This window comes from Rhinopithecus roxellana, chromosome 17 (genome assembly GCF_007565055.1).
Source record: "Rhinopithecus roxellana isolate Shanxi Qingling chromosome 17, ASM756505v1, whole genome shotgun sequence".
Lineage (NCBI taxonomy): Eukaryota > Metazoa > Chordata > Mammalia > Primates > Cercopithecidae > Rhinopithecus > Rhinopithecus roxellana.
Genome location: NC_044565.1, coordinates 11,268,273 through 11,295,416, shown reverse-complemented (window position 1 = coordinate 11,295,416; position 27,144 = coordinate 11,268,273). Strand labels below are relative to the sequence as shown.

At 46.9% G+C, this 27,144-nt stretch overlaps 1 protein-coding gene across 2 annotated transcripts in view; it reads right to left on the bottom strand.

The window, feature by feature from the left end:
* Nucleotides 1–27,144, bottom strand: part of HK2 (hexokinase 2) — a 57,026-nt gene that overhangs the window by 8,335 nt on the left and 21,547 nt on the right. The window contains exons 2-12 of one of the 2 annotated variants that reach the window (XM_010379270.2): nt 18,664–18,762; nt 16,736–16,884; nt 12,156–12,275; nt 11,217–11,312; nt 10,632–10,731; nt 10,129–10,312; nt 7,510–7,665; nt 5,625–5,858; nt 3,975–4,279; nt 2,695–2,843; nt 2,315–2,434 (exon numbers count right to left, since the gene is read on the bottom strand). In XM_010379270.2, the coding sequence (XP_010377572.1) occupies nt 2,315–2,434; nt 2,695–2,843; nt 3,975–4,279; nt 5,625–5,858; nt 7,510–7,665; nt 10,129–10,312; nt 10,632–10,731; nt 11,217–11,312; nt 12,156–12,275; nt 16,736–16,792 (1,521 nt within the window). In that variant the 5' untranslated portion in view covers nt 16,793–16,884; nt 18,664–18,762. The remainder of the gene's footprint in view (nt 1–2,314; nt 2,435–2,694; nt 2,844–3,974; nt 4,280–5,624; nt 5,859–7,509; nt 7,666–10,128; nt 10,313–10,631; nt 10,732–11,216; nt 11,313–12,155; nt 12,276–16,735; nt 16,885–18,663; nt 18,763–27,144) is intronic. The other variant, XM_010379269.2, reaches the window with a different exon arrangement.

Below are 27,144 nucleotides of genomic sequence, written 5' to 3'. Positions count from 1 at the left end.
AGCAGACAAGTGTGTGCTTATCTCTACCCAGCTCTCCACAAGTTAGCTTCATATCTCTGACGAAAGTTTGTATTTAAGGAATGTTCAAATAACATTATTTCAGGTGATCCTTACTGATAAGGCAAGTGGAGGCCCAACAGCTGGGGAGGCTCACCCCAGGCCAGCAGCTAGGAAACACAGCTGGGGGGCCACTGAGCCCTAGGGCCTCTAAGCCTGGGGCCTCTGCACTGGCGGGATTTCCCAGTCATAGGAGGATCTTGCCAGAGCCCACAGGGAGAAATGACTTCTGCTTTATTTGCTCTTAATTTTTACGGCTCTAGACCTAACAAGTGCTCCTCACAGAAACCTGGAACACAGGATAAAACCTAATCCAATGGCCTGGAATCTCACAATTCAGAAACAGTTAACACACCTTCCGGTTTCCCTGGCAAATATGTAAATAAATATATACCCTGTTGGCATGAAAAGTTAAGATAGTATCTACTTGAAAATATTTTGGTAGGAAGTCTAGAAGAGGATATACACTGGAGTGTTATGCTTTTATCATCCCGTTAACTGTATTTTATATTTTTCTATATCATAAAGAGATTACCATTTCTAAAGAAAAATCATTTTAAAACTTTTTAGTCATACCACTAGTATTTTTTCATGTGATTGAAATTTCTTACAAATAACTAGTGGCTGATACTAGGCAATAAGTGGGTCATAATTTATTTAACTATTATCTCACTATTGAACAAATTTGTTTCTAATATTTGTTATAATAAGTAATGGCCCATTAAATAGTACAGAAGTATTTGTCCACATGAGGCATAAAGCAATGCTGGTCTGGTTAACACTAGATGAATGTTAACAGGTGTTGAGAAATACCAGACTAAGCAGAGTTTCTATTGCAGAACTTCCTAAAACCTTAATTACACTAGTGCACATGGGGAATTCTCTCAGATAAGGAGAAGAAGGAGGCATTTACAGAACTCAGTGAAGCAAGTAGAGGGCCACTGTTGCAGGGACCCTATAGGAAATGCTGGTCTTTCCTTGTCACTGGGGTAGGCTTTTCTGTGCTGGCCCAGCTCTTTCTGTCACTTGCTCCCACCTACATGCCCCTCTCCACACTGGGCAGCCTGCTCGCTTTTCTTTCCCATCAACTCATTCTTCTGACTTGTTCCAAGTCCTCCTGACGTCCCCCAGGTATGCAATCAGATTAACAACATCTGTCTCACTACCTGTCCTGGGGGATTCAGTATCCAGTATCCATCCCATTAGGGCCACATTCCAAACAGCAGCTCTTCCTTTTCTGAGCTTGCTTCGTCAGTCCAGCTTGTTTGTAAGCATCTAAAGGTAGGAACCATAGCTTTTATGCCTAGCAGTGGCATGTGCAACATACCACACACCGGCAGCGTGCACATGTGCTTCTTCACGACTGAGACGGAGACACACACAACTGCTTAAAAACAGTCTCCTGATACCTAATGCCCAGGGCTACCAGTCATCAGCAGCAGATCCAGCACTGCCTACTCAGTTCTCCACTTCTCGGGGCATTCATGTCCAGAACATCCGGGAGTGCCAGATCCTCACGCACCTACTTTACACCCAAGGTCAGTTGAAGAGGAGTGAGAAGCAAAGATGAGACTAGAGAAGAGCCGGGGTATCCAAACAGCAGGAGATGGCATGAAAATGCCCGGATCCCATAACAAGGGCCTCGGGAGCCCCACAGCATAACTGAGAGCACAGCCTCAGGCATCAGGAACCCAGAATCCAAATCTTGGCTTGGCCAGTCCCAAGCTATTATGACCTGGAGCAAGATACCCAGCACCTCCCTAGGGCTTATTTTCCTTTCTGTAGAATGGGTATTCAAACACGTCTCTTATATGGTTGCTGTGAGGGTTAAATGAGATAATGCACATAAGAAGTCTAACATAGTACCTGGCATAAAGTAAGTGCTTAAAAATGATATATTCAGTAGAGATGGGGTCTTCCAATGTTGCCTAGGCCAGTCTTGAAATCCTGGCCTCAAGCAATCCTCCTGTCTCAGCCTCCCAAAGTGCTGAGATTACAGGTGTGAGTCACCATGCCGGGCAGTTTTTAACATTGAGTAACATCATCATCATTGCCCCAAAGACTGTCACAGCTGAGCTCACCTACTTAACCTCCACCAGCCTCAACTTACTCATTCCCATTGAGGGGTCCCTCCCCACTACTAGTCACTCACATCCTTCTTTCCTTAGTCTTAGCTCAACTTTCTCCCCTGCTGCATACCTGGCTGGTTTAGAGTCAATAAAGCCCTCAGGGGAGCCCTCCAGGAAGGTGTTATTACCTCGTTCAGGCTATTCTGCTGGCAGGGGAAGGAGAAGGTAAAACCCAGAGGCAGGGACACGCCCTTCATGCCCATGTACTCAAGGAAGTCCGCGATGCACTGGACAATGTGGTCAAAGAGCTGCAGGGAGAAGTTAGGACACTGAGGGAGGGGCCCTGGGCAGGGCAGGCTGCCCCCAGCAGGGCCCATGCAAGACCTCAATGTTTCTTTCCACCCAGAAGAAATGCAAGCTCAGGCACAAACCTGAGTCAAGACCAGGCTGGAGCCCTGGGTCCAACTAGCCCTCCCCAGGGTCACAGATAAGCAGAGAAAGCACTGTCCTCGAAGGCAAGAGGTGACATTCACCAGGGGCCCCCTCCTGGAGGCGCCACCCTGCTCACCTCATCCCCAGTACCGTGCATGACCTCCTGCGGGATGGCGTAGATCTTGTTGTGCATCTCCACTCCACCCCACTTCCCGTTCCGAACACGCACCAGCAGGACCCGGAAATTTGTTCCTCCAAGGTCCAAGGCCAAGAAGTCCCCTTTCTCTGGAAAGTAAGCCCAGGGAGGTGATAAGTTGGGACAGAACATGGGGAATGCCGAGACAGGACACTTAAAACTATCCAAACAGACCATTCTTGTTCCATCAAATGCCAGCTTACATTACATTCTAGAATACAGAAGGAACAGAAGAGTCCAGCTCCCTGAAGGAAGCTGAAGGAAAATCTTTTAAAATGAGAAAACCCTCCCTTGTTGGACAATTACAATGTGCCACGTGCCTCACACACAGTCCTGATTCAATTCTTTGGAAGCCCTGAGAGGAAGACACTGCATTCCTCTCTTAAGGATGATTGGCATCTGGCTGATAGGTTAAATCACTTGCCCAGGGCCATACAACCAGGACAGGGTAGAGCAGGGACCAAATCCCAGTCTCTGTCTCTGGAACCTCTACCAACTGTGCTACGCTGGCCTGCTCATCGACTATCTTCTCTGAATTGGAGTAAGACCACCATTTCTGAGGTTACAAGAGTTACAGCAGGGGTCAGAAATCTTTTTCTGTAAAGGCCTGGACAGCAAACACGTTAGGCTCTGTGGGTCATGCAGTCTTTGCTGCCACCACTCAACTTTGCCAAGACAGTGTAAAACAACAGTAAGATAGGCATGGCTGTGTAATAATAAAACCTTATGTACAAAAACAGGTGGTGGGCCAGATTCAGCCCATGGGCCATAGTTTGCCAACCCTGACTCAGACCAACATGATGATTGCAGGAGCAGATTCTAGAACCTGAATTCCTGGGTTTGAATCCCAGCTCTGACATTTTCTAGTTGCGTGAATTTAGGCAGGTGTCGTAACTTCTCTGCGCCTCAGTTTTCTGTCAAACACAGGTCAATACATAAAATTAACTGCTAGTATTTTTTAAGTTAACAAAGATTAAATGAATTCATACACATAAAGTGCTTCGACACACAATAAGTATTGAATAAGTGCTGACCATTATTACTGTTTGCAGAGGAGCACCTTGTCTGAGTTTATCAAAGATCAGAACTCCCTAGTAATACAGCTGAAGAAATGTGTTCTGTTTCAAATGTCCAATGCTAATGCTAAGGGAGTCCTCCCAGGGTATCAACACTAGGACAAAGGCCCACCACGTGAGCCAGGTGGCAACCCTGCCACGTACCTGTGCCATCAGGGGTGGCACACACGTAGGTGGGCAGCATCTTGACGGGGGCAATGGCGTGAGTCTCCTTGCTTAGACCTCGCTCCATTTCCACCTTCATCCTCCTCTTGATCTCCAACAGCTGGTCATGGCTCAGCTGCAGAGGCTCCAGTGTCTTCTGGCGGGCACGGTGTTGATCGGCCAGCCGGTAAGCCACTGCTGTCACCATGGCTGCACCTTTGCCACTGCCATCCTCAGAGCGGAGGAAGCGGACATCGCAGTCGGGCACCAGCCGCCGCACGGTCTTATGTAGACACTTAGCAAAACTGCAGTTCCCGGGGGCGAGAAAGAGACAGGTGTCCATGGTTAGGGTCAATGGTGCAAATGGTTAGACAGTTGCCCATCGCCGTAGCCTAAATGCCAAAAAGTACCTGCAGGAGTGGGTGCCGCCCTAAATATCCTCTCTCCACTCTCCCAAGTTAGGAACCACTAGAAGAACATATCCACTATGACCACTGGGATTGGTTCATCCCCACCACTGAAAGGAAAAGACCTTCTAATAAGCCACTGTCCCCTACATGCAGTCACACAAGACCTCCTCTTCCTCACTGAAGAAGGCCCCCTGGCCACTGCTCCTCTGCCCAACATGGTACCATCAGCCTCTTTGCTGGAGCAGCCCTGTGGTATGAGGTGGTTCTGATGCCACCTACTTGTCTTGTTCCATCATTATTTCACTAGCTGCTATCTGGGAAAGACCCAAAATTAAAAGCTAGAGATGCTCTTCTGGACTTTAGCTTCTCTTTTGCCAGTTTCTGCCAATGATCCCAAAGGTGTCTGCACAGCTAAAGACAGTGGGTGTGTTCAGACAGGAACTCTCTAGGTAGTGGCCACTTGGAGTCATGGTCTCTAGGGCCTTCCTACTCCAAGTATGATCTGTGGGCTGCAGCCTCACTGGGGGCTGTGAGAGATGTGGGATCTCAGGCTCACCCCAGACCTTCCGATCAGAATCTGCCTCCTAACAAGGTCCCCATGTGACTCACGTGCACACTCAAGTTTTTACATCACTGAGTAGGAACAGGGAATCTCAGGACTGAGTCCTCCTGCACCAACCAGTTAAGAAAACGAAGGCACATTGACCTGGCATTCTTATTAGGTGAAAATGATGGGGAAATAAGTAGGGTACAAAAGAGAGACATCTTCTAGGTCTCAGCTGAAATGTGAACATTCTGGTACCTATGACCTGAGGGATCAAAATGTGGACAGGGCAGGATCAATTTAATACCAAGGTCAGCCAGAGAAGCTGGTAACCCCCACTGGGCTGGGGTGGCCCCTGGCAGAGGACATAGCACCTGCAGGAATCACCAAGAATTCTAAGAGTAAAGACAGGAACAATAATGCATAAAAAAGAGGATGGCAAAGAGAGTGCCCAGCAGCCAGAGGAGCTCTGCGGAGAGCCCGAGTCATTGGTAGCCTTCAGAAATCACCTCCACCCACGCCAGATATGACTCCCTCCCATTCCCCCTTGCCCAGGTGGGAACTTTTATTCCAAGACCCTCAGCCCCATGGTCCCGCCACACCGCCCCTGAAAGCAAAATGGAGCTGGCATGAGGAGTCACTCAGCCCCAGGTGTTCCAGGAACTCTGCGTCTCCAGGCCCTGCACACTGACTCACTGGGGGTGTTTCTTGTAGACGGAGCCGTCGACCCCAATAGTAGAGCGCAGCCGCTCCTCGCCTTTGTTCTCCTTGATGCGCTGCAGCACGGCGGCCAGGGTGGCTGCGCACAGGCTGGCGGAGCGTGTGGACACAATCTGGCAGATCCGGTGAGTGGCCACACAGTCCTCCTGAGTCGGGTCCAGGCCCAACCGCATCAGGACCTCACGGGCCTTCCGGATGCCATCCTTCTCCCTGGGAAACAGAAAGACAGCATGTGGGCCCATGTCTGACCCACTGTGGCCAGCATGTGTGTTGGGGGGTGGTAAGGAAGCCCTTTAGCTCCAGCAAATTCACTGCCCAGTGGGGACAGAATCCCTCTGCATTGCTCAGTCCACCTGTGTGGGGCAGGAGGAGGAGGAAGAGGGTGCAAAATACAGTACAGCCACCCTGAGGCTCCTCTCCCAGAGCCCCCCCGCCCCCCCACACACACACAGAGACACAGGGAGTTAAGAAAAACAAGTATTTCTTTTTTTTTTTTTTGAGATGGAGTCTCGCTCTGTCACCCAGGCTGGAGTGCAGTGGCAGGATCTCAGCTCACTGCAAGCTCCGCCTCCCGGGTTTACGCCATTCTCCTGCCTCAGCCTCCCGAGTAACTGGGACTACAGGCGCCTGCCACATCGCCCGGCTAGTTTTTTTGTATTTTTTCAGTAGAGACGGGGTTTCACCGTGTTAGCCAGGATGGTCTTGATCTCCCGACCTCGTGATCCACCCGTCTCGGCCTCCCAAAGTGCTGGGATTACAGGCTTGAGCCACCGCGCCCGGCAAAAAACAAGTATTTCTTATGCATGCGCTATGTAAAAACAAGGCCCTGTTCTTGGTGCTTTACCACTGAGTTGTGTGAGAGTTTGTGTTACATTTGCTTGTGTTAGGGGAGACAGACAGTGTCTCTGCTGTCAGCCACTCTCTACATGTGAACCCTGCTGTGATGCCCACCTGGTTTCTCTCTCTAAAGCAGTCGGAGTCTATTGCATTTCACCATGGACTTGGCACCGCTTTAGCTTGTGTCTAAAGACAGTTGGTAAGGGGCTAGTGCTATAACCTTAGCACCCTTCTCAAGGGAACTAAATCTTATATCACCTGGGGGTACTTGCATCACCTTGGGGTATAGCAAAAAGTAGGCCCCATTCCTTAAAGAGTTTCCCCTTAAAACAAAGTCACTCGAACTGTTCCACTGCTTCATTTGGCTCCAAAGACACCTCCTCTCCACCATCTGCTCCCTGAAACACCAGGACTTCTTCAATCTACAAGTGGAAATCTCAAGAACAACAAACGAGGCCCGCCCAACTCTTGGGATATTGTTAACAAAAAAAAAAAAAAATCAAGCCATCCTCACTCTCGCCCCTGCTGGGCTGTGAAAATGCAGGCCCCAGCTCTGCTTATTAGAATTAATTGGGTAGCTATATCTCTGGCCCATCCAAAGACCTAGCTTTCTATTATGAAGCAGGGGTCATGATAGAGTCCTTTTTGAGAATTGCCAATAGGGAATCAGATGTCAGAGCTTCAGGAGAAGGAAAAAGAGGCAGATGCAGTTAAGTCATTCAGGGGCCCTCTGGGATCCTACAGCTTTAAACCCAGTGCAATAGCCCAAGTCCCTGCATATGGAGGCCAACCACCGTTCCCAGCACCATGAGTCACTGGTAGCAATCACACTAGAAATCGACAAGAGTGGAGACTGGTAAGTGAAGTAAAGCGAAGCCATAGGCCCGCCATGGTCCATGTCCTGTGAGACCCTCTTGCAGTCTACACTTGAAGAGTCAAAAGGTAGTGCCCCCTCCTCGTTCCCCAACTACTCGTCCCGTCTTGTGGTGACCCAGTGAATAGAGGGGGCTAGCCAGAAGCTCACCCTTCGATATCTGAGATGTCTTTGGTCTCAAAGCGACCGGTGTTGAGTAGCTCTGGGCTGAGCTTCCCCCCAAAGAGCAGCTCCTCCTTGGCCATCTTCACCAGGATAAGCCTCACCAGCTCCCCCATGTACATCCCACTGATCATCTTCTCAAACCTGCCGGAAGACACAAACCAAAAACATAAAGTCCCTGTTGAAGCAAGATGTGCACATGTGAAACTTTACAACTAAGGCTTAATGTGTGCTGCATGGCCCAGGAGTAAGATACGTGGAGAGGTGACAGCTCAGGGGGGCTGACTTGGGCTGTCCCTGCAGGCTGGTGGGCCTTGACCTATGGAGAAGAACAAATGAGCCTTAAATAGCCAAATGAAACACCCAGGGAGTATGGAACATTCTGGAACAGCCTGTATTTAAGTAAAGTTATGCATAGGGTGGTAATCTTTAAAAATCTTCTGTAGCCAGGAAATAATTTTTAAAATTAAAATCTTACATAGCCCAATATTTATTTACAAGAGAAAATGGCAATCTGATTAAATATGTGGCCCAGGCCTAGAAATTCATCAACTCATACTGTCCACCCCTGCAAGTTGTTCTTGGGCTCCAGGGAAAACGGTGTGAAAACCACCTGGGCCAGGGGATGATGGGGCAACATTATAAAGGCAGGTTGGGACAGAGAAATCCGCACTGGGCTAAGAGCTCTAAATGACAGGTCTCAGGGGTCTGGGAGTGAAACACACTTCTGAGCAAGCAGGTGACAAGATAAAGGCATGTTTTAGAAAGGCAGGGGCCGACCCCCAAACCGGCAGCGCGGTCGGGTGATTTAATTTTTCAACACTAGGTGACACTGTTTTCTTTGGTAATTGGACTTTCTGGCTAGAACTGAGAGGAAACCAAGCCCTGGTGATTCTTTTTGGCAAAAGGCCCATTTCTGGGTGTTTGAGAAAGAACGTGTCTTAGAGGAGGCACCTGGGCCTGCTGCCACTAACTAGGATGAGCCCCAGCGAGGAGGGGGCCCAGGACTGAGATGTGAAAGGGATTCCAAGGTTACCTTTCGGAGAGGAAACCCAGGCCTCCAGGAAGCAGCCTGCTCAAGACCCAGGGCCAAGTAAAGCATCATCCCAGCTAGCTGAGAGCTGGCAAAATTGCGACGATGACAGCGCGCATTTTAAATGTTAGTGCACCCACACAGGCAGAACTTCAGGAGAAGGAAACCAGCGTGGATGCGAGCCTGGCTTCAACAGTAAGGAACTCCGTGTCTGCCCCAACATCTTCTCCCACACAGCTGGTTCTACGGGAGCTGGGGGGAGTGAGGTGGGGAGGTGCGCTAGGGCCAGTGGGGCTCCCAAGTGTGGGTGGTTTTTTAGAATGGATGATTTTTTATAAGTTTTTATTCTAGTTTTTAAAAACACTTTGTTCCAGTCAACATTTGGAAGATACTTACTTGGAAATACATTACAGGGGGCAAAAATTGTCTATGGTGACTTCAGGGCTGCCATGGATGACAATTTGGTGGGTGTCTGAGGATAAGCCGGGGGTGTGTTGTCATGGTCTGGCTGGCAAAGTTGTCTGTTGACATTTGAAAGGGCCTATAGTTCCTCGGAATGACTTGGGTGTGCCTCATTCGCGGAGGCAGACACTGAGTGATTTTTCAGCTCATAAACCTCTCATCAGCCGTGGCAGACACAACCAGTATGTTCCTCAGAAAGTCCAAGTAAAGGACTCATTATTTATTAGGTAAATAAACCGTGCTTTAAGAAAGCAAGGACTCTCCTGGAAAGAAAAAGGTTACCCACCACTGACTTGGTTTATAGGGTTCAATTTTCCTCTCCAAGTCGAGATCTGCACGAAAAGCTTTTCTACAACAGTCACAAGATAAACGATGATCTGTATTGCTCAAAATATTTTGCAACTGCTTCAGACCTTCCTGTTTCAAGACCTTTCACGCACACATTTGGCAAATGTTTGTGAAAGTGAAATAAGGTTTTGTAAGAGATAAAAGCGACTAAAAACAAAGGCAGGCCAGGCTGGAGAATACAATATTCAGGATCCAAAATGCTAGGAGCACCTCCTCCATCCAGTCCCTCCAATGTCCAAGGGAAAGAGGCCAAGGAAGCTCCTCAGCCAATGTCTCCAGAGGCCATGGGTCTGCCTGCAGCTGCGGCAGAAGGCCCTGGGACCCCAGGGACCAGCAATGAGCAGCCAGCTGTCAGCCTGTCCTCTGGGCAGTGATGGAGTTGGAGCTACGAAAGGAGCTTTCAGAGACCCCAGTCTTGGCCACCTCAACACAACTTTTCTTAGGTGGCTCACAGTTCCCATGGACAATTTACAAATAGAAGGTGGAAAGAAAGAACGGGGCCACCCACTTACACTCAGAATAGAACCTTCTAAAATGACTCCTGTGAAGGACACACATTATTAGCTATAATCTGGTGTATTCGCTTGCTCTCTGTTTTAGATCCTCTCAGCAACTTATAGTCACAGACATTCCTATGACCAGTGGCTGCCTTGGCAACCTCTGGGGATGTAAGACTGTAAAGAAACAACCCCCTGGCCCCGACCAGCCCCAAACTCAGCTCCAGGCCCCCTCCAAGCCCACTCACACAGGAAAGGCCTACTCACAGTTGCTTCCCAGGGTTCAGCGAGCCCATGTCAATCTCCTGGTCAAACTCAGTGCGAATGTCATTGAGCGAGCCATCGTCCCCGAAGGCCCCCCACTCCATATTGATACACATCCGCCCCTCGTCACCTTCCACCATGTCAATGTGGCGCATCTCTTCCATGTAGCAGGCGTTGCTGCCCGTGCCTGCCAAAACAAGGGATGGCTATGCACACACCTGCTCCAGCCCCTTCCCATCCCTCTTCCCTCTTACACTACTGTCCCAAGACTGCCCGGCCAGGGTGGCTGGGATTTCTCACTGCAGACTCTGGGGGTATCACAATACATGGTCTAATCTTCTGCCACCCCCAACTCCATGAGTCCCTGTTCAGCTCTCCAAAGTGATTGGACTATTATCTCCTAATATGAACCAAAGGAACAACCAACCCATGGGCCCCTTCTCCCTTTCCGGCCCACACCCCCATCTCTTGGCCAGCACGGGCCCTCATGCCCAGTATTCACTCACCCACAATGAGACCAATCTCACAGTTGTGGTCATCATAACCACAGGTCATCATGGTCCCAACTGTGTCATTCACCACAGCCACAATGTCGATATCAAAGTCCTGTGGAGATAAAAGGGAGGGCTCTGACCTTCATAATCACAGAGGGCAACTTTCCTAACACCAGCTGTACATCACTCCTCCTCTTCTACCTCCTCCTTCTCTCCCTCTCCCTCTCTCTTTCCCCTTCCCTCCCCAGAACTCCTCCTGTAATAAGACTTTTAACTGATTCTCTCTCTGTACCATTCCACCCCCATGTCAACATCATTCCAACTTTCTTACTTAGAAATGATATTCAAGTCTTCTTCAGGTTAAGAACTAAAGAGTTTTTCTTGTGCCAAGGCTAAGATTATTTATCCATTGCAATAATCTAAAAAACCCCAAAGCAGCAGATCATATGCAAAATTATTGAGTACTTGTGTCAGGGAAATGAGAACCTCTCCTTAAGCTCCACACAAGCAGATCATGATGAGTCAAGGACATTCAAGGAGTCTTCAGGGTGGACCCAGAAAAGCCCACAGACCCCAAGCTCCTGCCACCCTACTCACCCCTCTCCGCTGGATGGCCTTCCGGATCAAAGTCACAACGTCTCTGCCTTCCACTCCACTGCACTTGAATCCCTTGGTCCATGAGACCAGGAAACTCTGGGAAAGGACCAAGGAGTGAATACTGATTTCCCACTAAAACTGAAACTCACACCATACCCCTCAAACCTCCGTCATTGGCAGAGACCTCTGCCACTGGGATAAAGTCGTGGTTGAATATTTGTATTACTTCCTGGCTAGCCCCGGAAAAAGAAACTCAGGACAACCGTCACTACAAGACACAGTGACGTGCCCTATAACAATGTTTCAGTCAATGACAGATTGTGTATACTGTGGTGGTAACAAGATTATAATAGAGCTCGATAGTTACTATTGCCTAGTTTAGATACACAGATATCACTGTGTCACAATTGCCTATAGCATTCAGTACAGTAGCATGCTATACAGATTTGTGGCCTAGGAGTAACAGGCAGTCCCATACAGCCTAGGTGTGTAGTAGTAGTCTGTACCATCTCGGTTTGTGTAAGTGCACTCAATGATGTTTACACATAAGTGAAATCACCTAATAAAGCATTTCTCAGCACATGTCCCCATTGTTAAGCAATACATGACTGTACTTGTTTCCTTACATCAGTAACTCTCCAAGCATCTTTCTTCCAAGTGTCTTTATCACAACACTTTAGACTGGGGAGTTCCTGAGTTCTCACTGTGGATGGGATAAGGATACTGTGCAATGTGTGTGGGAGACAGAGTGATAAAGAGCACTCCCAACCCCCCAAATATTTCTTCACCAGCCCCCACACTGACATACACAGTCACCCAGAGAGGCAGAACTTCATCTCCACAATCCTCCAGTGCTACCACCAACACCACAGCAGGTGGCTCAGAAGTCCCTCTTGGCCCTCCCAGCCCCAACAAAAGTGTCCAAAGAGCCCATCTTACCTCGTCTAGTTTAGTCTGGTGGCAGGGGAATGAGAAAGTAAAACCCAATGGGAGCTTCTTGTCTTTGATTTGTAGCTTATCCATGAAGTTAGCCAGGCATTCGGCAATGTGGTCAAACAGCTAAGGACACATGACAGGGTGGTAAGCAGAGAGGTCGAACAGCATAGAGATTAAGGGCATGCACTTCTGGCTCAGCACGTAACTAGCTGAATGTGTGCAAAACCCATTATCTCCTCTGATATCTTCATTTGCTCATCTACAAAAAGGGAATTATAACTGGACCTGTCCTCATGGAGTTATGAAAAGGAGTACATGAGTCAATACATATAAAGGCTTAACATTAGTTTTTGCCCACTAAATATTGTCCTCTACTTAAGCCATTTATCTAAACTGCTGTCAAGATAACCCTGTGAGGTAGGGGAAATCATGGCCAACATTAATCACAAAGTCACTGCATGCCTGGGGAACAGAACATTCTTTGGTGGCCCTGTCAGAAACCCATTGACATGGATGCCCAGTTGACGACCGTACCAGAAAGGCCAGCCTATCTTGCTGCCAAGAAGTATTTTAGTATCCCTGTCTCTGGTGATGGGGTGGGGGGTGGTTTGCGGGGATAACATTGTCTGTTGGCATTCTATGAACCAACTTAACAAAAACAAGCAATTTTTACATTTTCTTCTCCATTCTAGAAAACTAATCTGAGGGCAATTCAAAGAAGTTATCTTTGTTTTCTAACTTTCTAAACAGAACATCCAGTAAGTTCATGAAGAGCGCTGAGAAATAAATAGCGTTTTGTGGGTGAGCAACCTCACAACCATGACCACACACACTCACTGTGCAGGACCCAGAGCTCCTAAGCCTTAGAAAAGCAGTATTCACAATAAACCAGGCTTTCAATCAGCTCCAAAGCCCACAATCTCCTGGCTTCATTCTTGCCCCCGCTACACCCTCAAAGAGAAGCTGCTGACCCCTCTAGGTGTTTGAGGGCTGAGACCAGAGGCATTCTGGTGTAAAAAGTAAGCATAGGCCAAAGAGGCTGGGCAGATTCCAAGGGCCAGGTTGACTACGTGGCAAAATCTAAAAGCCAAGGTGGGTAAGAGGACAGCTATCCTTTTCCTATCCAGGAAGGAGTAAGAAGATTCAACTAAACCGTGGCTTTTCAAAGTATGCTCCTGGAGCAGCAACCTCAGCCCCATCACCTGGGAACATGTTAGAAATGCACATTCTAGGGTCTAGGGCCCCCCCTAGACTGACTGTAGCAGAAACTCTGGGGGTGGGACCCAGTCATCTGTTAGCAAGGCCTCCGCCCTCCAGGTGATCCTGGAACAGTAGTTTGAGAACCACTATGCCAAACTACAGAAAGTATTTACATTTATAAAGGAACTGAGAGGCTGGGAGAGGAAAGCTGACAGACCTGTTGGCTCTCCTGATGCCTAGGGTATGGTCAGCAGAAGGGACCCAGGAAGACAAGGCCACCACAATCTGGAAGATGGCCAGATCTAACTAAACTTCCCGCATCCATTCTGTCTGTCCCTCTGTCTGATCCCATGCAAAGTTAACAACAGCTGAGGCTGAACCTTCGACCTCCAAACCAAAACATTTTCAAGAGCAAAGGCTGGGGAGGACAAGGCTCTCTTGCCATGGGGATCACCAGTGCAGGTGAGCCAACTCCCTTGAACAGAGTTCAAGTATTTTAACATGAAAATAGGGAAATATTCAGCAAATTCTATTCTGTCGGGAAGGTGACTGGAGTTGAATTATATGGTACGTATATTAAACAAATTTCCAGCACCTTCTTCCTGGTACTCTAGTCAAAATGATCTTTAGTACAAATAGTTTTTATCCAAAAAAAAAAAGAGAGAGAGTTGCAGAAGTTATGCAAAGAGAGGGGGTTAGAAGGGGGAAAAGCAAAATGGTTTCTCCTCCCCCAGCTCTGATCACTGCTTTCCTTCCAGTTGCGCTCCTAACATAGGAAGGTAGAGAAAAATAGGCCGCAAAGAAGCATTAAATACTGCTCTGCCCAATACAGTAGCCACTGGCCTTCTGTGGCTATGTCAATTAATTAGAATTTTTAAAACAGGCCGGTGCGGTGGCTCCTGCCTACAATCCCAGCACTTTGGGAGGCCAAGGCGGGTGGATCACTTGAGGTCAGAAGTTCAAAGCCAACATGGTGATTCAAAAAATTAGCTGTCTCTGCTAAAAATTCAAAAAATTAGCCGGGCCTGGTGGTGCACACCTGTAGTCCCAGCTACTCGGGAGGCTGAGGAAGGAGAATCGCTTGAACCTGGGGGGCAGAAGTTGCAGTGAGCCAGGATGGTGCCACTGCACTCCAGCTTGGGTGACAGAATGAGACTGTCTCAAAAAAAGAAAAGAAAAGACCTTAAAAATTCAGTTCCTCAGTCACACCAGCCACACTTCAAGGGCTCGATGTCACGGGGTCAGTACCTATCACATTGCACAGGGAAGACAGAAGACAGTTCCATTGCTGCAAGAAGTTCCACTGGCTAGTGCTGGGTTCAAAGAACCTATATCTTTTCTCAGGTGAGAAGAGGAGACCTTCTGCTTCCTTGAATTGAAAGACTATCTCGTCCTCTTTGAGGAGGATCTAAGGGTAAGATGCAGAGAAAGAGTTAACACCTTCCTGTCATAAAAAGGCTCAAAGGGCATCATTTTATGAAATTAAAATGGTTTCCTTTTCCTTACTGGTCTGAAAACCTCCTCACTTCCCTTTCCACAAGATATACTTTTAAAATCTTAAGTGGCTGATATTCAGGTTTGCAATCCACTGGTCTTCAGGAGAAGTTAATGTGCTGGACGACAGACTTTACCCAGGGACCCCCATTGCCCAGGTTCACAATTCTTCAAAAACCTTCGCAAGTTTGGGATTTCAACATTTGTTCTTAGTTTCAACTAAATTGTATTTTTACAATCCATTTATTTTCCTTTAAGTAAAATACTGATACCGAATACCAAAAAAGGGGGGGGAAATATGGGGAAAATATAGCACCAGTAATTCCACTACTAAAATAGCCACAATGAACTTCCTTTCAGCCTTTTTTCCAAGTGTTTTCTGCTGCTTTTAGGTATAGTAGTCTTTCTATTCCTTAGGATCAAAGATACCTATATTTTCTTCTAGTTTTCTTTCTGTTTTATTTTTAGATAGCATTTTTTCCACTTACTCAAAATCTTTCTAACATCCCAGCAGTTTTAATGTTCTTCAAGGTGGGTCTCATAGTTGTTTTTTGTTTTTAATCCAGACTAAAATGTTTTGCTTATATATTGCATGAGAGTAGATTTTCTTGATACCCTCTAACTAGGTGGTCTGAGCGATTAAGGTTAAGTTTTTCAAGAAAAACTTCACTCACATCTTGAATGTTTAAAATGGATTCTTTTTCTCAATTGGCAGCAATGCACTTCATTGTCCTTGCCAGGCTCTAAGGATGATGCTGCAGGGACTGCAAGGTGCCCGGGCCCTGCATGCTGTCAGGGTTCAAGCAACAGGGAGGGTGCTGTTCTTGTAAAACTTAAAAATCCACCTAACACATCATTATGTAAAAGTCACAAGTCTTTTACATAATCATAGCCAAACTTCAGATGTTATTTTGTTTGTTGGTTTTGTCTTATCTTGTTTCTTAAATATTTATCATCTGGGGGATGTGGCCCAAGGCAGGAGATTGAGGCAATGGGAAGAAAAGGCAACCACATCCCCCAACAGGGAACAATGCATTTACTAGCCACAGAGAGTGATAGCACAAGAAGCTATTAGATAAACAGACAAAAACCCCTGTGAAAAAACAGAGCACTAGATTATGCACCAGGACTAAGCAAATACTTAACAGGTATCATCTCCTCTAATCTACACCATAATCTGTATATTATCATCCCTTTTTACAGATGAATAAACTGAGGCTCTGCCAAGCCCTATCATCTGCCCAGAATCACATAGCTAGAGTGCCTGAATACAGGGACCAACCTCTTTAATACCTCAGCTTGGTGCAGGCATAGGAGAGGCAGTGGAAGGGCCTCTACCCTTTGTGTCCCTCCTGATGTTATACTGGAGACACGTGACAACTTCGGTAAAGCTCAAATGCCCACAGCCCTAGGGAAGCAGCCTCCCTTCTCCAACCCCAGCATGATAACAAGGAAAGCAGGTTTACCTCAAGGCCACCCCAAAGACAAAATGAGTCTAAAAATATCTACCCCGCGTGTTCTACTCATGGTCAGAAATTCCTTTCCCAGGAGGGAGCCTTGTGTGGGAGAGAGAACAGCAGACCAGGAGTCAGAGGGCTTGACCTCTTCCAAGTCCTGAGGCCCAAGATGTGACAACACTGAACAGTGCCTCACTTGGATTTAATACTTCTTCTCTAGTCACTCCTTTTAATACGAGTACATGTTGGGTATAAAATACAACCAGAACAGCCTGAGCTCCGGCCGAGAGGGAGCCCTTACAGCTGTGCTGGCATCCACAAGTGTCTTGGATGACTGCCTATCCAAACACTGGGAGCGGCTGGAGAAAGTGCAGAAAGAACATCCCAAGGAAGTTTTTGTCACCAGGGGCCACCCTGAGAGAAGGGTCATACCTGGGTGCCACTGCCTCGCATGATGTCCTCGGGGATGGCATAGATCTGGTTCTCCATCTCCACCTTCTGAAGCCCATTGTCCGTTACTTTCACCCAAAGCACACGGAAGTTGGTCCCTCCAAGGTCCAGAGCCAGGAACTCTCCGTGTTCTGCAGAGAAAGGAAGGGCCACTATTAATTTTGGGCAAAACTCTTCCAGGAACCACCAAGACTCAAAACTCCAAGTCCCTCCAGGAATATCTGTGGGTAAGGGGTGGCCAGTGGGATTCACTTATCTCTACAGACATTGTATATAGTCTAATTTCATGCCATACACCTTTACATTATTGTTATTTTTTTAATTCTCAAGAGCTTTATTAAAACCAGAAACTCATGGGGTAGTTTTTTTTAAACCCCTCGCTCCCTTCCCATCCTTTCCTCTGAGTCTCCAAAGTCCACTGTATTATTCTTATGCCTTTGCATCCTCATAGCTTAGTTCCCAATTATGAGTGAGAACATATGATGTTTGGTTTTCCATTTCTGAGTTACTTCACTTAGAATAACGGTCTCTAGTCCTATCCAGGTTGCTACGAATGCCATTAATTTGTTCCTTTTTATGGCTGAGTAGTATTCCATCACATATGCATTACTTTTATAATTCAATCAACAATAAGACAGTTACATCCAACGATGTACTCACCCCTCCTGAGAGCTGACTATCTCCTCAGTGCTTTCAGCAAGCCCCATGCCAGGGGTCCATGCCTCCATCCTGTTCCTCCTACCCCCAGAACACCAAATTGCGATCACAGTATTAAATTTACTTTCTAATGTTTGTATATCATGTTTGCATATAATGTTTGCGTATTGCAATTGCAGTACTAAATTCACTTTCTAATGTTTGCATATTATGAGGCCCATGTCCTGCAGCAAGATCAAAGGGGTGAAGTAATGGAGTAGAATGAGGTCCAATTCACTACAAACTAAGAGGCCTGGTGAATAAGCCAAGCAAGTGCCCCCTTCAAAGGATCTCAGGCTTATTAGAATGCAAAAGAACGCTGACCCCAGAGCATGTATGTACGACAAGAGTCAGGTCACTCATGCCACAGAAAAGCTCTGAGAGAGCAGGAGAGAGGAGAAGTGAGACTCCAGAAAGGAGCCACAGACACAGATGGGTGAAGACTGTCATGTGTCACTGGGAAGGTGCAGTTCCTACCCTCCAGGAAACAGCAGTGTAGACAGGAAACATCCAGATCCTGGGTGATAATACCACCGACTATGGGGAAGGGCCCCATTGTGTGGCACAGAATTAAAGTGCTGAAGAGGCGCGGAGCCTGCAGCGGGACAGGGGCTGGTGGAGCAGGCAAGGCGCATCCCCAGGTGACTGCCAACCGCGAGCAGCACCGCCAGTCTTCTGCTGCCCTGCCACAACCTTCTCAAAGGATACAAGGCAATTAATTTCCCCAGGGGTTCACTTATTGGCATGTTTGTCAACACTCAACCCCATTCCCGGTGGGAGAACAGCACTGAAGTGAAGCGGAACAGGTCAGAGGTCAGGGAGAGGCTCTGACTCAATAACCCAAGAATGTCTGTTTTACACCCAGATCCACTCAGCACCTCCAGCACTTAGGCCCTGAGAAAAGCCACATCTGCCCAGCTCCCTGAGAGCATCACGCACAGTCCCCAGGGTCCCAAGGGGAAAAAGGGTAGATATCATCCACCAGAGACCACACAAGCAGAAGTGTGTCAGGCAGCGTGACACACGGAGACTGGCTCTGGAGTCCACATCACCTGCTCCAGAACCCCAGCCACTTTCCAGCAGAGGCAAGTTCCTGAGCCTCTGAGCCTCAGCTGCCTCATCTCTAAAATGGGAACATCGCATCTTATTGGGTTGCTGTGAGGGGAAAAATTAGACAAGTGTGGTGCGGGACCAAGAACTCAGGACATACTCACTAAGTACTAGGTACTCTCTCTCCGGGCTCTTGGCAAGCCTTGTCCCACAGCCTCACTTGAGTGTCCCAGGCCAACGACAGCAGAAGGGATTGCAGAAACCTGTCCAAGAAAAGTCACTGGAATCAGCTCCAGTGACTACAGCATTCCTCCTTAGGGGCCCTACTTTTCCATTTCCTGCCCAGTGACTACAGGTGGCCCCACCCCTAGCTACAGCTGCGGGCTAACTACAGCAACATCGCCCTCATCTGGGGTTAGCCTGCCTGTCTCATGGCCATGGTTGACTTTTCCAGACACTCCAGCCCTGAGCCTTCCCCGGTAGTGGGAACTCAGCCAAATTCTAGGAAACGCAATGTGGTGGCTGTCATGAGGGATGAAAGGGATATCAAAGATGAACTGCCTTATCAGCACTCTCAAGTCCAGGATACACGCGATCCGCTGAATCAGTGACCACAGGGGACTAAGGCAGCAAGGCTGCCCCGGTGGGTCGTCATCTGAGGCCAGCCCAGCTGGACTCACCAGAGGCCACAGTTCCACCAAGAACGGGTGGTGTGCAGGATTTTCTGATGGACTGAAGGGAAAACACAAATAATAAAGTATTGCTGATAACCCTGTTCCCAGGACGGAGGTCCTCTCTTCCTTTGCTTACAGGACTCCTCTGGAACACACACTCCCTGACACCCCTCCTCCCTGCAGCTCTCCTCCACACACATAGGAAGCCACAACCACCATAACCAAGGACTGCATTCCTTCCAAGCCCGGAATCTGAGGCAGGCCTAGCACTGTGACTCGGCAGTCCTGAGATGGACCTTCTCCTAATGCCCACGCATGAGAGGCTCCCACAGAGCAGTGGTGAGGCACTGGACCTCAGACAGGTGGGCAGGCCTCGTTTTGAATTCCAGCTCACTGGTTTCACTACCTGTATGGTGTGGGCACATCACAGGGCTCTCTCACCTCACCTGTAGAACAGGATTCATAATTCCGACGTTGCACAGCGATTGTGACGCTTACGTGAAACATGGACTATGTTGTATGTGAACATACAGAAACACACAGGCCAGGATGCGGTGGCTCATGCTTGTAATCCCAGCACTTTGGGAGGCCAAGGTGGGCAGATTAGTTGAGGTCAGGAGTTTGAGACCAGCCTGGCCAACATGGTGAAACCCTGTCTCTACTAATACAAAAATTTGCCGGGCATCGTGGTGTAGCCCTGTAATCCCAGCTACTCGGGAGGCTGAGGCAAGAGAATCACTTGAACTCAGGAGGTGGAGGTTGCAGTGAAGTGAGATCTCTCCGCTGTACCCCAGCTTGGGCAATAGAGCCAGACTCTGTCTCAAAAAAAAAACCCAAAGAAGAAACACAGTAATTATTCCTCCATTAATAGATCTTATCAAGGTACTTGTTCCCTTTCTCCCTGTCAAGGCCGTGGAGGTTTGTGGCATGCTCTGGTGTCCAGCAAGGCAGGACAGAGGTTTGGTATAACTACGATTGGCACTAATTTGTGGGTGCCAAAAAATGGCATGTCCAGAGTGGCTACAACATAGGGCTCATGTGACATGGCTATAAGCGCACAGCAAATACCATTGCCAAGGACTTTCTTTCATTCTTAAGAAGGTCAGATCTGTTTCCAAAAGGGCTCTAGTGACTAATGGCACTGTGGAGGGCAGGGCTAGCACAAGGGAGGCAGCTCAGGGGCTGCTGCCGTAGTTGAGCTGAGCAGCAGTGAGGGTATGGGCTCCAGGGCCATGGAGGGTGGCCAACCATCCCAGTTTGCCTATGACATGGGACTTTCAATGCCAAAACTGGGACAGGCTCAGGAATCAGAATGCTGGACTGTATTTGATCCAACCATACAGCCTCCAGCTCTTCCTTGTCACTCAATGCCTGAGGCACGCAGCCATAAACTTGGAGTCGGGTCAAAGACACACACACATACTTTCACATTCAGTTCCTGAACTGTCCCATATTTATAACTTAATGCCCCTAAAGGGACCTGCCCTTCCTGCCCTACAATAGCACTTCCAGTGGCCCCAAGGTAACTGCACTGAACATTCCAATCATTCTCTATGGTGTGACTCTGGGTTGAGGGGATCTTGTTTTTTTTCCTTTAGTTTTCAAGCACCTGCTAGCACACAACAGTGGACTGCTCTGAGAATGTATGGCATATACTCCAAATGAAATGAGGACGCAAAAGATACGTCTCCAAGTCCTAAGCAGGTAATGAGGCAAGACACAGGTTTCAAGGCACGTATTTTCCATGTACCCAGAATCGCCATGATCACTACCACACCTGGCAGCCTCTTTTTAACCCCCAGGATTCCAGTTACTCCATTACAATGCAGTGCTGGCCACCATTCAAGCGCTCAGCCATACAGAAGTATTCAATACTCCGTGTCATTAAAGGCATTGAATCACAGTTAATGCTGGTGTCTGGTACAGACTAGGAATGGAGTGAGCTGATCTTCTACATCATTTGTTTTCAAACACAACAGAATGCTTATTTCCTAATAAAATTGGTGGGCCAAATACCACAACGTAAAATAGAGAAAAACAGAGCTGCTCCAACTGAAGGGAGGGGTGTGGAACACGTAAAACACATGACTGGCACCCCAAAGCTCCTAGGACACCTCTTGGAAAGCATCACTCTGGTGCTTTTTTTTACCCAGGAAGTGTTTCTTAAGTTCAAAATAGGTGCCAGTCACAGCAAGGTGTAATTAGCCCCACAGGTGTGAAACCACTCTTCAAAGGGTTAAAACACGATTACGTTTCAATATTGTGTAGGCTTTGAGCATGTTCAGCTTTTTAGGCAGGCAGACCTGGGTTCAAATCCCACTCTAACATGTATTAGCCATGTAGCTTTGGGCAATTTATTAGAAATCTGACACTCAGATTTCATCTGTTTTAAAAGGGTTATGATAACCTCATTCTAGTCAGCACCTGCCTCCACAACCCAGAACAAGAACACAGGAAAACACACACATATACATGTACACATACACACACGCACCTTGTCAAGATTCAATGCAAGGAAGTGTAAGGCATTTGGCACAATGCCTGACAATGTTAAGTGCCATCTGCTGTACTGAGGCTATCTGTCAGTACAATCTTCAATTTATATTGCCTGGACTACGTAAGTCCACTAATTAACTTGCTGTGTGCTAGCTCTGGACGTATGTCTCTGCTGTACAGTAGTTAATATAATGCAGAGCAACCAAGAGAAGGGCTTCTTTCGGGTTTAACCAGCTTCCATGCAATGTATCACCAGCCCGGTCTCCCTTTATCATATCATGTGCTTGCATTATATGGCCCGATATCTCTAATTATTTTGTCTACATGGGCCTTATCTCCCCAGTACAACTTTCACGCTTCAAAGGCAGGGCACGAGGCAGCTTAGCACACTGCTGCTGCACAGAGGACCAAGCCTGGGAGAGGAATGTTGAATGAACCGAACAACTAGGCCTAGGTTAGTAAGAGAAGAATCCATACATTGTGCTAGCAGCATGGAAGGTACATAAAATGTGCCACTGGTGGCGTGCTTAAAAGCCCAGGCATTAGCAATTCGGCTGGCCGAGTTCCAATCCCAATGCTGCCACTTGCTCACTATGTGACTTTGGGCAAGTTGCCTAACTGCTCCAAATCTATTTTCTTTTTCTGTGAAGTAGAGTTCAGCACACCTACCATTGGATGACAATAAGAAATGAGATAGCTCAAACACAGCGTTTAGCACAGTACCTGGCACTTACGATGTCTACAATTTTTATCATCACCATCATCACTGTCACCATCACATCTGACCACAGGTGACCTTGGCAACCATCAATCCTTTTTAGCCTTGGTTGCCTCATTTTTAAAGTGAGAATGACTCTCTTGTAAAGTTTTTGTAGAGAGTAAAATAGATTTATGTAAATGGCCTAGTACAGACACCATGGGTGCTCATTAAATGCTATCAATTCTTCCTGCATTCCCTTTTTTTTTTCCGGAGTCTCACTCTGTCGCCCAGGCTGGAGTGCAGCGGCATGATCTCAGCTCGCTGCGACCTCTGCCTCCCAGATTCAAGCGAGTCTCCTGTCTCAGCCCCCCGAGTAGCTGGTACTACAGGCCCACGCCACCACAACTGGCTAATTTTTTGTATTTTCAGTAGAGATGGGGGTTTCACCATGTTGGCCAGGCTGGTCCTGACCTCAAGTGATCCACCCACCTTGGCCTCCCAAAGTGCTAGGATTACAGGTGTAAGCCACTGTGCCCAGCCCCTACATTCCCTTTTAAGATGGAAATGTCCTCTGAAAGCCAGGCCCTTATGTGTGGCCCCTATGTGTGGTGGGGCCCCTGACAGAACTGTGTTAGGGCTGGTACCACAGTCCCACGCAGGGTCGTGGCACAGATTAGGGGCTGCCTACAGAGAGGTCAAGATGGTGTGATTCCTGGCAAACACAAACGAATGCTTTCTTTAATCAACTCTCCACTGAAAAAAAGAAACCAGGGCATACAGACAACAAATGCTGTTGAGGATATGGAGCAGGCAGAGCTCTCATACATTATTGGTGGGAGTATAAATGGTTCAACAATTTGGGGAAAAGGTCTGGCAATTTTCTAAAAATTAAACGTATACCAAACTCTATGAATGACCCAGTAATTCCACTCCTAGTTGATTATACAAGAAACTAAAAACGTGTCCACAAAAGGGCTCGTGCAATAACGTCCATAGCAGCTTTACTCAAATAGTCAAAAAGTGGAAACTGCCCAGGTGTCCATCAATATTCATATCATAGATTCTAATCATACTATGAAATCAGCAACCAAAAGGAACAAGACACTGATAGACACAACACAGATAAATCCCACATTATGAAAAGTAAAAGAAGACTTGCATAAAAAACAAATACTGTATGAGTCGATTTATGTGAAGTTCTGGAACAGGCAACACTGATATATGTGGAAAATATGATGTGATTGCCTCTGGGGGGGTCAGGAACAGGGACTGACTGGGAAGGGGCTCAAGGTAACTTTCTGGGATGATGGTAATGTTCTCTATCTTGATGGAGGTTTTTTTTTAGTTATATACATTTATAAGATACAAGTCTAATTTTGTTATATGGATATACTGCACAATGGTGAAGTTAGGGCTTTTAGTGTATCCAACACCCACTGTATCCGTTAAGTAATTTCTCATCATCCACACCGTCCCCCACCCTCCTACCCTCATGCCCCCACCCTCTTACCCTCACCCTTCCAAGTCTCCGTTGTCTATCATTCCACTTTCTATGTCCATGTGGAGACATGTTTTAGCTCCCACTTATAAGTGAAAACATGCAGTATTTGTCTGCTTTGGAGCTGTTTCACTTAAAATAACAGCCTCCAGTTCCATCCATGATGCTGCAAAACACATTATTTCATTCTGTTTTAAGACTGAACAGTATTCTATTATGTATATATGCCACATTTTCTTTATCCCATCATCTGTCCATTGATGGGCATTGACTCCACATCTTTGCTATTGTGAATGGTGCTGTAAGAAACATACAAGTGCAGGCGTCCTTTTGGTATGATTTCTTTTCCTTTGGGTAGATACTCAATAGTGAGATTGCTGGATGGAATGGTAGTTCTATTCTCAGTTCTTTGAGAAATGTCCATACTGTTTTCCATAGAGGCTGTACTTATTTACATTCCCACCAACAGTATACAAGCATTCCCTTTTCTGATGGAGGTTGTATTAAACAAGTGTATTTGTCAATTCATCAGATAAATTCTTTTTTTTTTTTTTTTTTGAGACGGAGACTCACTCTGTGGCCCAGGCTGGAATGCAGTGGCGTGATCTCGGCTCACTGCAAGCTCTGCCTCCTGGGTTCACACCATTCTTCCTGCTTCAGCCGCCCACCACCATGCCCGGCTAATTTTTTGTATTTTTAGTAGAGATGGGGTTTCACTGTGTTAGCCAGGATGGTTAACTCACATACCTTTTCTTGGTAAATTTGGCAATGAGCGTAACTTTTGCAGTGGTGGTTTGTGGTTGCAGGAGTGTTTGTAGCATATGTGAGAAAGTCACATATCTGATTCTCTCTTAATTCTCAGAAAACCAATCTCCATGAAGTTTCCCCTTTTCACAAATGGGGAAATAGAGGATCACAGCATAAATTGCTTTGGAGCACACAGCTTGAATTCAAACCCATTTGAACCTATAATTCTGATTCTCACCTCTCACCCCACACTGTCCTGAAACTACACATTTCATGCCAGCGAGAAATGAAATGCTAATCTAGAACCAAACTGGGCCAAGGATCATTTAAGGCAGTGGCTTTCAAACTGCAAGGTAAAAAAACATTTAGTAGGTTCCGACTAGCAACCTTCTTAAAGACTAGAAGACAAACCCAACTTCATCATGTTTAAGAATAAATTCTGGTCCACAAATTTATTTCCTTTCATATAAATATTTATATGCATGTGTTTCTTGATGTGAAGACATAGTCCAGAAAAGTTAGAAAGCTATGGATTTAAAGATTGCCTTCCTCTAGATCTGGGGTTTGATTTTTCAGATTTGAAAAGTAATACTAGTCATGAACAGGCTGAGAAACGAAGGTTCTGAGAAAGGTGGCGCTGAACAGGTGTCCCTGGAGCAACTGCCTCGAGCCTTCTGTGGGAGAGGGATGCAGTTTCACCCCCAGCAGCAATGGCAGGCACCCAGGCTGTGTGCGACCACATGGGAGGGAATTGCTACCACAACTTCACCTTGGCCTTTCCTCTCAGCACTTCACTAGGGTGCTGACAACAGAGAATTTTCATTTTTGATAGTCTGTATCAACTTAGGAGTCACCTATTTTCACTGCCATAATCCATAACTCATACCCCCAACTGACAAAACAAAACTTGAAAGCCCTGATGCTGACCACTTTATTTTTTTTTAATTTATCTATTTTTGTTTGTTTTTTGAGACAGTCTCATTCTGTCACCCAGGCTGGAGTGCAATGACGCAATCTCAGCTCACGGCAACCTCCATCTCCCGGGTTCAGGAGATTCTCTCTGCCTCGGCCTCCCAAGTAGCTGGGATTATAGGTGGGATTATAGTAGGTGGGATTATAGTAGAAACAGGGTTTCACTATGTGAAACCGGGTGTGGTGGTGGGTGCCTGTAATCCCAGCTACTCAGGAGGCTGAGACAGGAATCGATTGAACCTGGGCAGAGGCTGCAGTGAGCTGAGATTGTACCAGAGTGACAGAGCAAAACTCCACCTAAAAAGAAAAAAAAAATTCCAATACACTGCCATTATCAGCAACACTGTAATGAACATTATTGGGCCATGTCTCCGTGGATTCATACAGGAGTCTGTTCAGGGCATATAGTTGGAAGTGGAATTGCTGAGTTGTTATATATACATATGTTCCACTTTACGGTAACACAAAAATGAACTAAGACATCATCCAATGAACATCAAGGGTTTATCTCCCATTACAGGATCTCAGATGTGTTTGTGTAAATAGACTAGCACACTAGTTCTAGTAGATGTGCAGAACAGACTAGCACTACTGGGTCCAACCTCTTTACTTTACAAAAGCAAAGGCTGAGTAGCAGAGAGTATGGAGGTGAGGAGCTAACCTATGGACCCCCTGCAGATGGGGAGGGAGGGATTAGGTGTGGGATTCCTGCAGTCTGGTCTCCATTATTCCAGGAGCCACTTCCTTTGTTTCAGTGAGTAAGACATTCCAGTATGTGCTGCAAACAGTGCAAGCTTCAAAGTGCATAGGAGGTCTTGGTGCCTCCAGCTTCAGGAAAGCAATGAGAATTTTGAAAGCTTGCCCCATAATTAGTTCTCCCCAACAAACTTAATTCACCTGCCTGTAATACAGACTAAACAATCAGTCTCAACTCCATTCCAAAAAATTTTAGTTGAGCATTTGCAGTGTGCTCCAGCACCAAGTGCACAGGCTAACACATACATGAACACATAGAACGCATCACGTGTAGTACCGATGCCTGAACTTCGACTTCCGCAAGCTTGATTCCTAACTCGGCCTCTCACTGGCTATATGATTTTGGACGACTTTTTGACATTCGAGCCTCAAATTCCTCATCTATAAATTGTGGATAAAATTTGTACTTACCATAAGAGTTTCTGAAAAGTAAATGAGTTAATACATTGAGGTGCCCAGAAGAGTCCTTAGCCCATATGTATTTAGAAAAGATTTAGAGTACTTACTTAGTGCTAGTGCTGGGTGAAATAAAGACAAGGCCCTGGCCTTCAGGAGTACATTTATCTGAATGTCAAATAAAAATCTCAGAAATGGGTGTGGTTTCCAGTCACAGTCAGAGGGAGTGGTGGATAAACATGCCAATCTAGAGGACATGGAAGAGATAAGAGGCCCCTCACCTCAAGGGTCTCTTTGAAGGGCCAAGAAACACACTCAGGAAACAATCCTAAACAAGGTCATACCCTCAGCATTGGGTCCAGGCTGGGTCCCAAGGCTTCAGCAAACACTTATTTTGGGAACCATA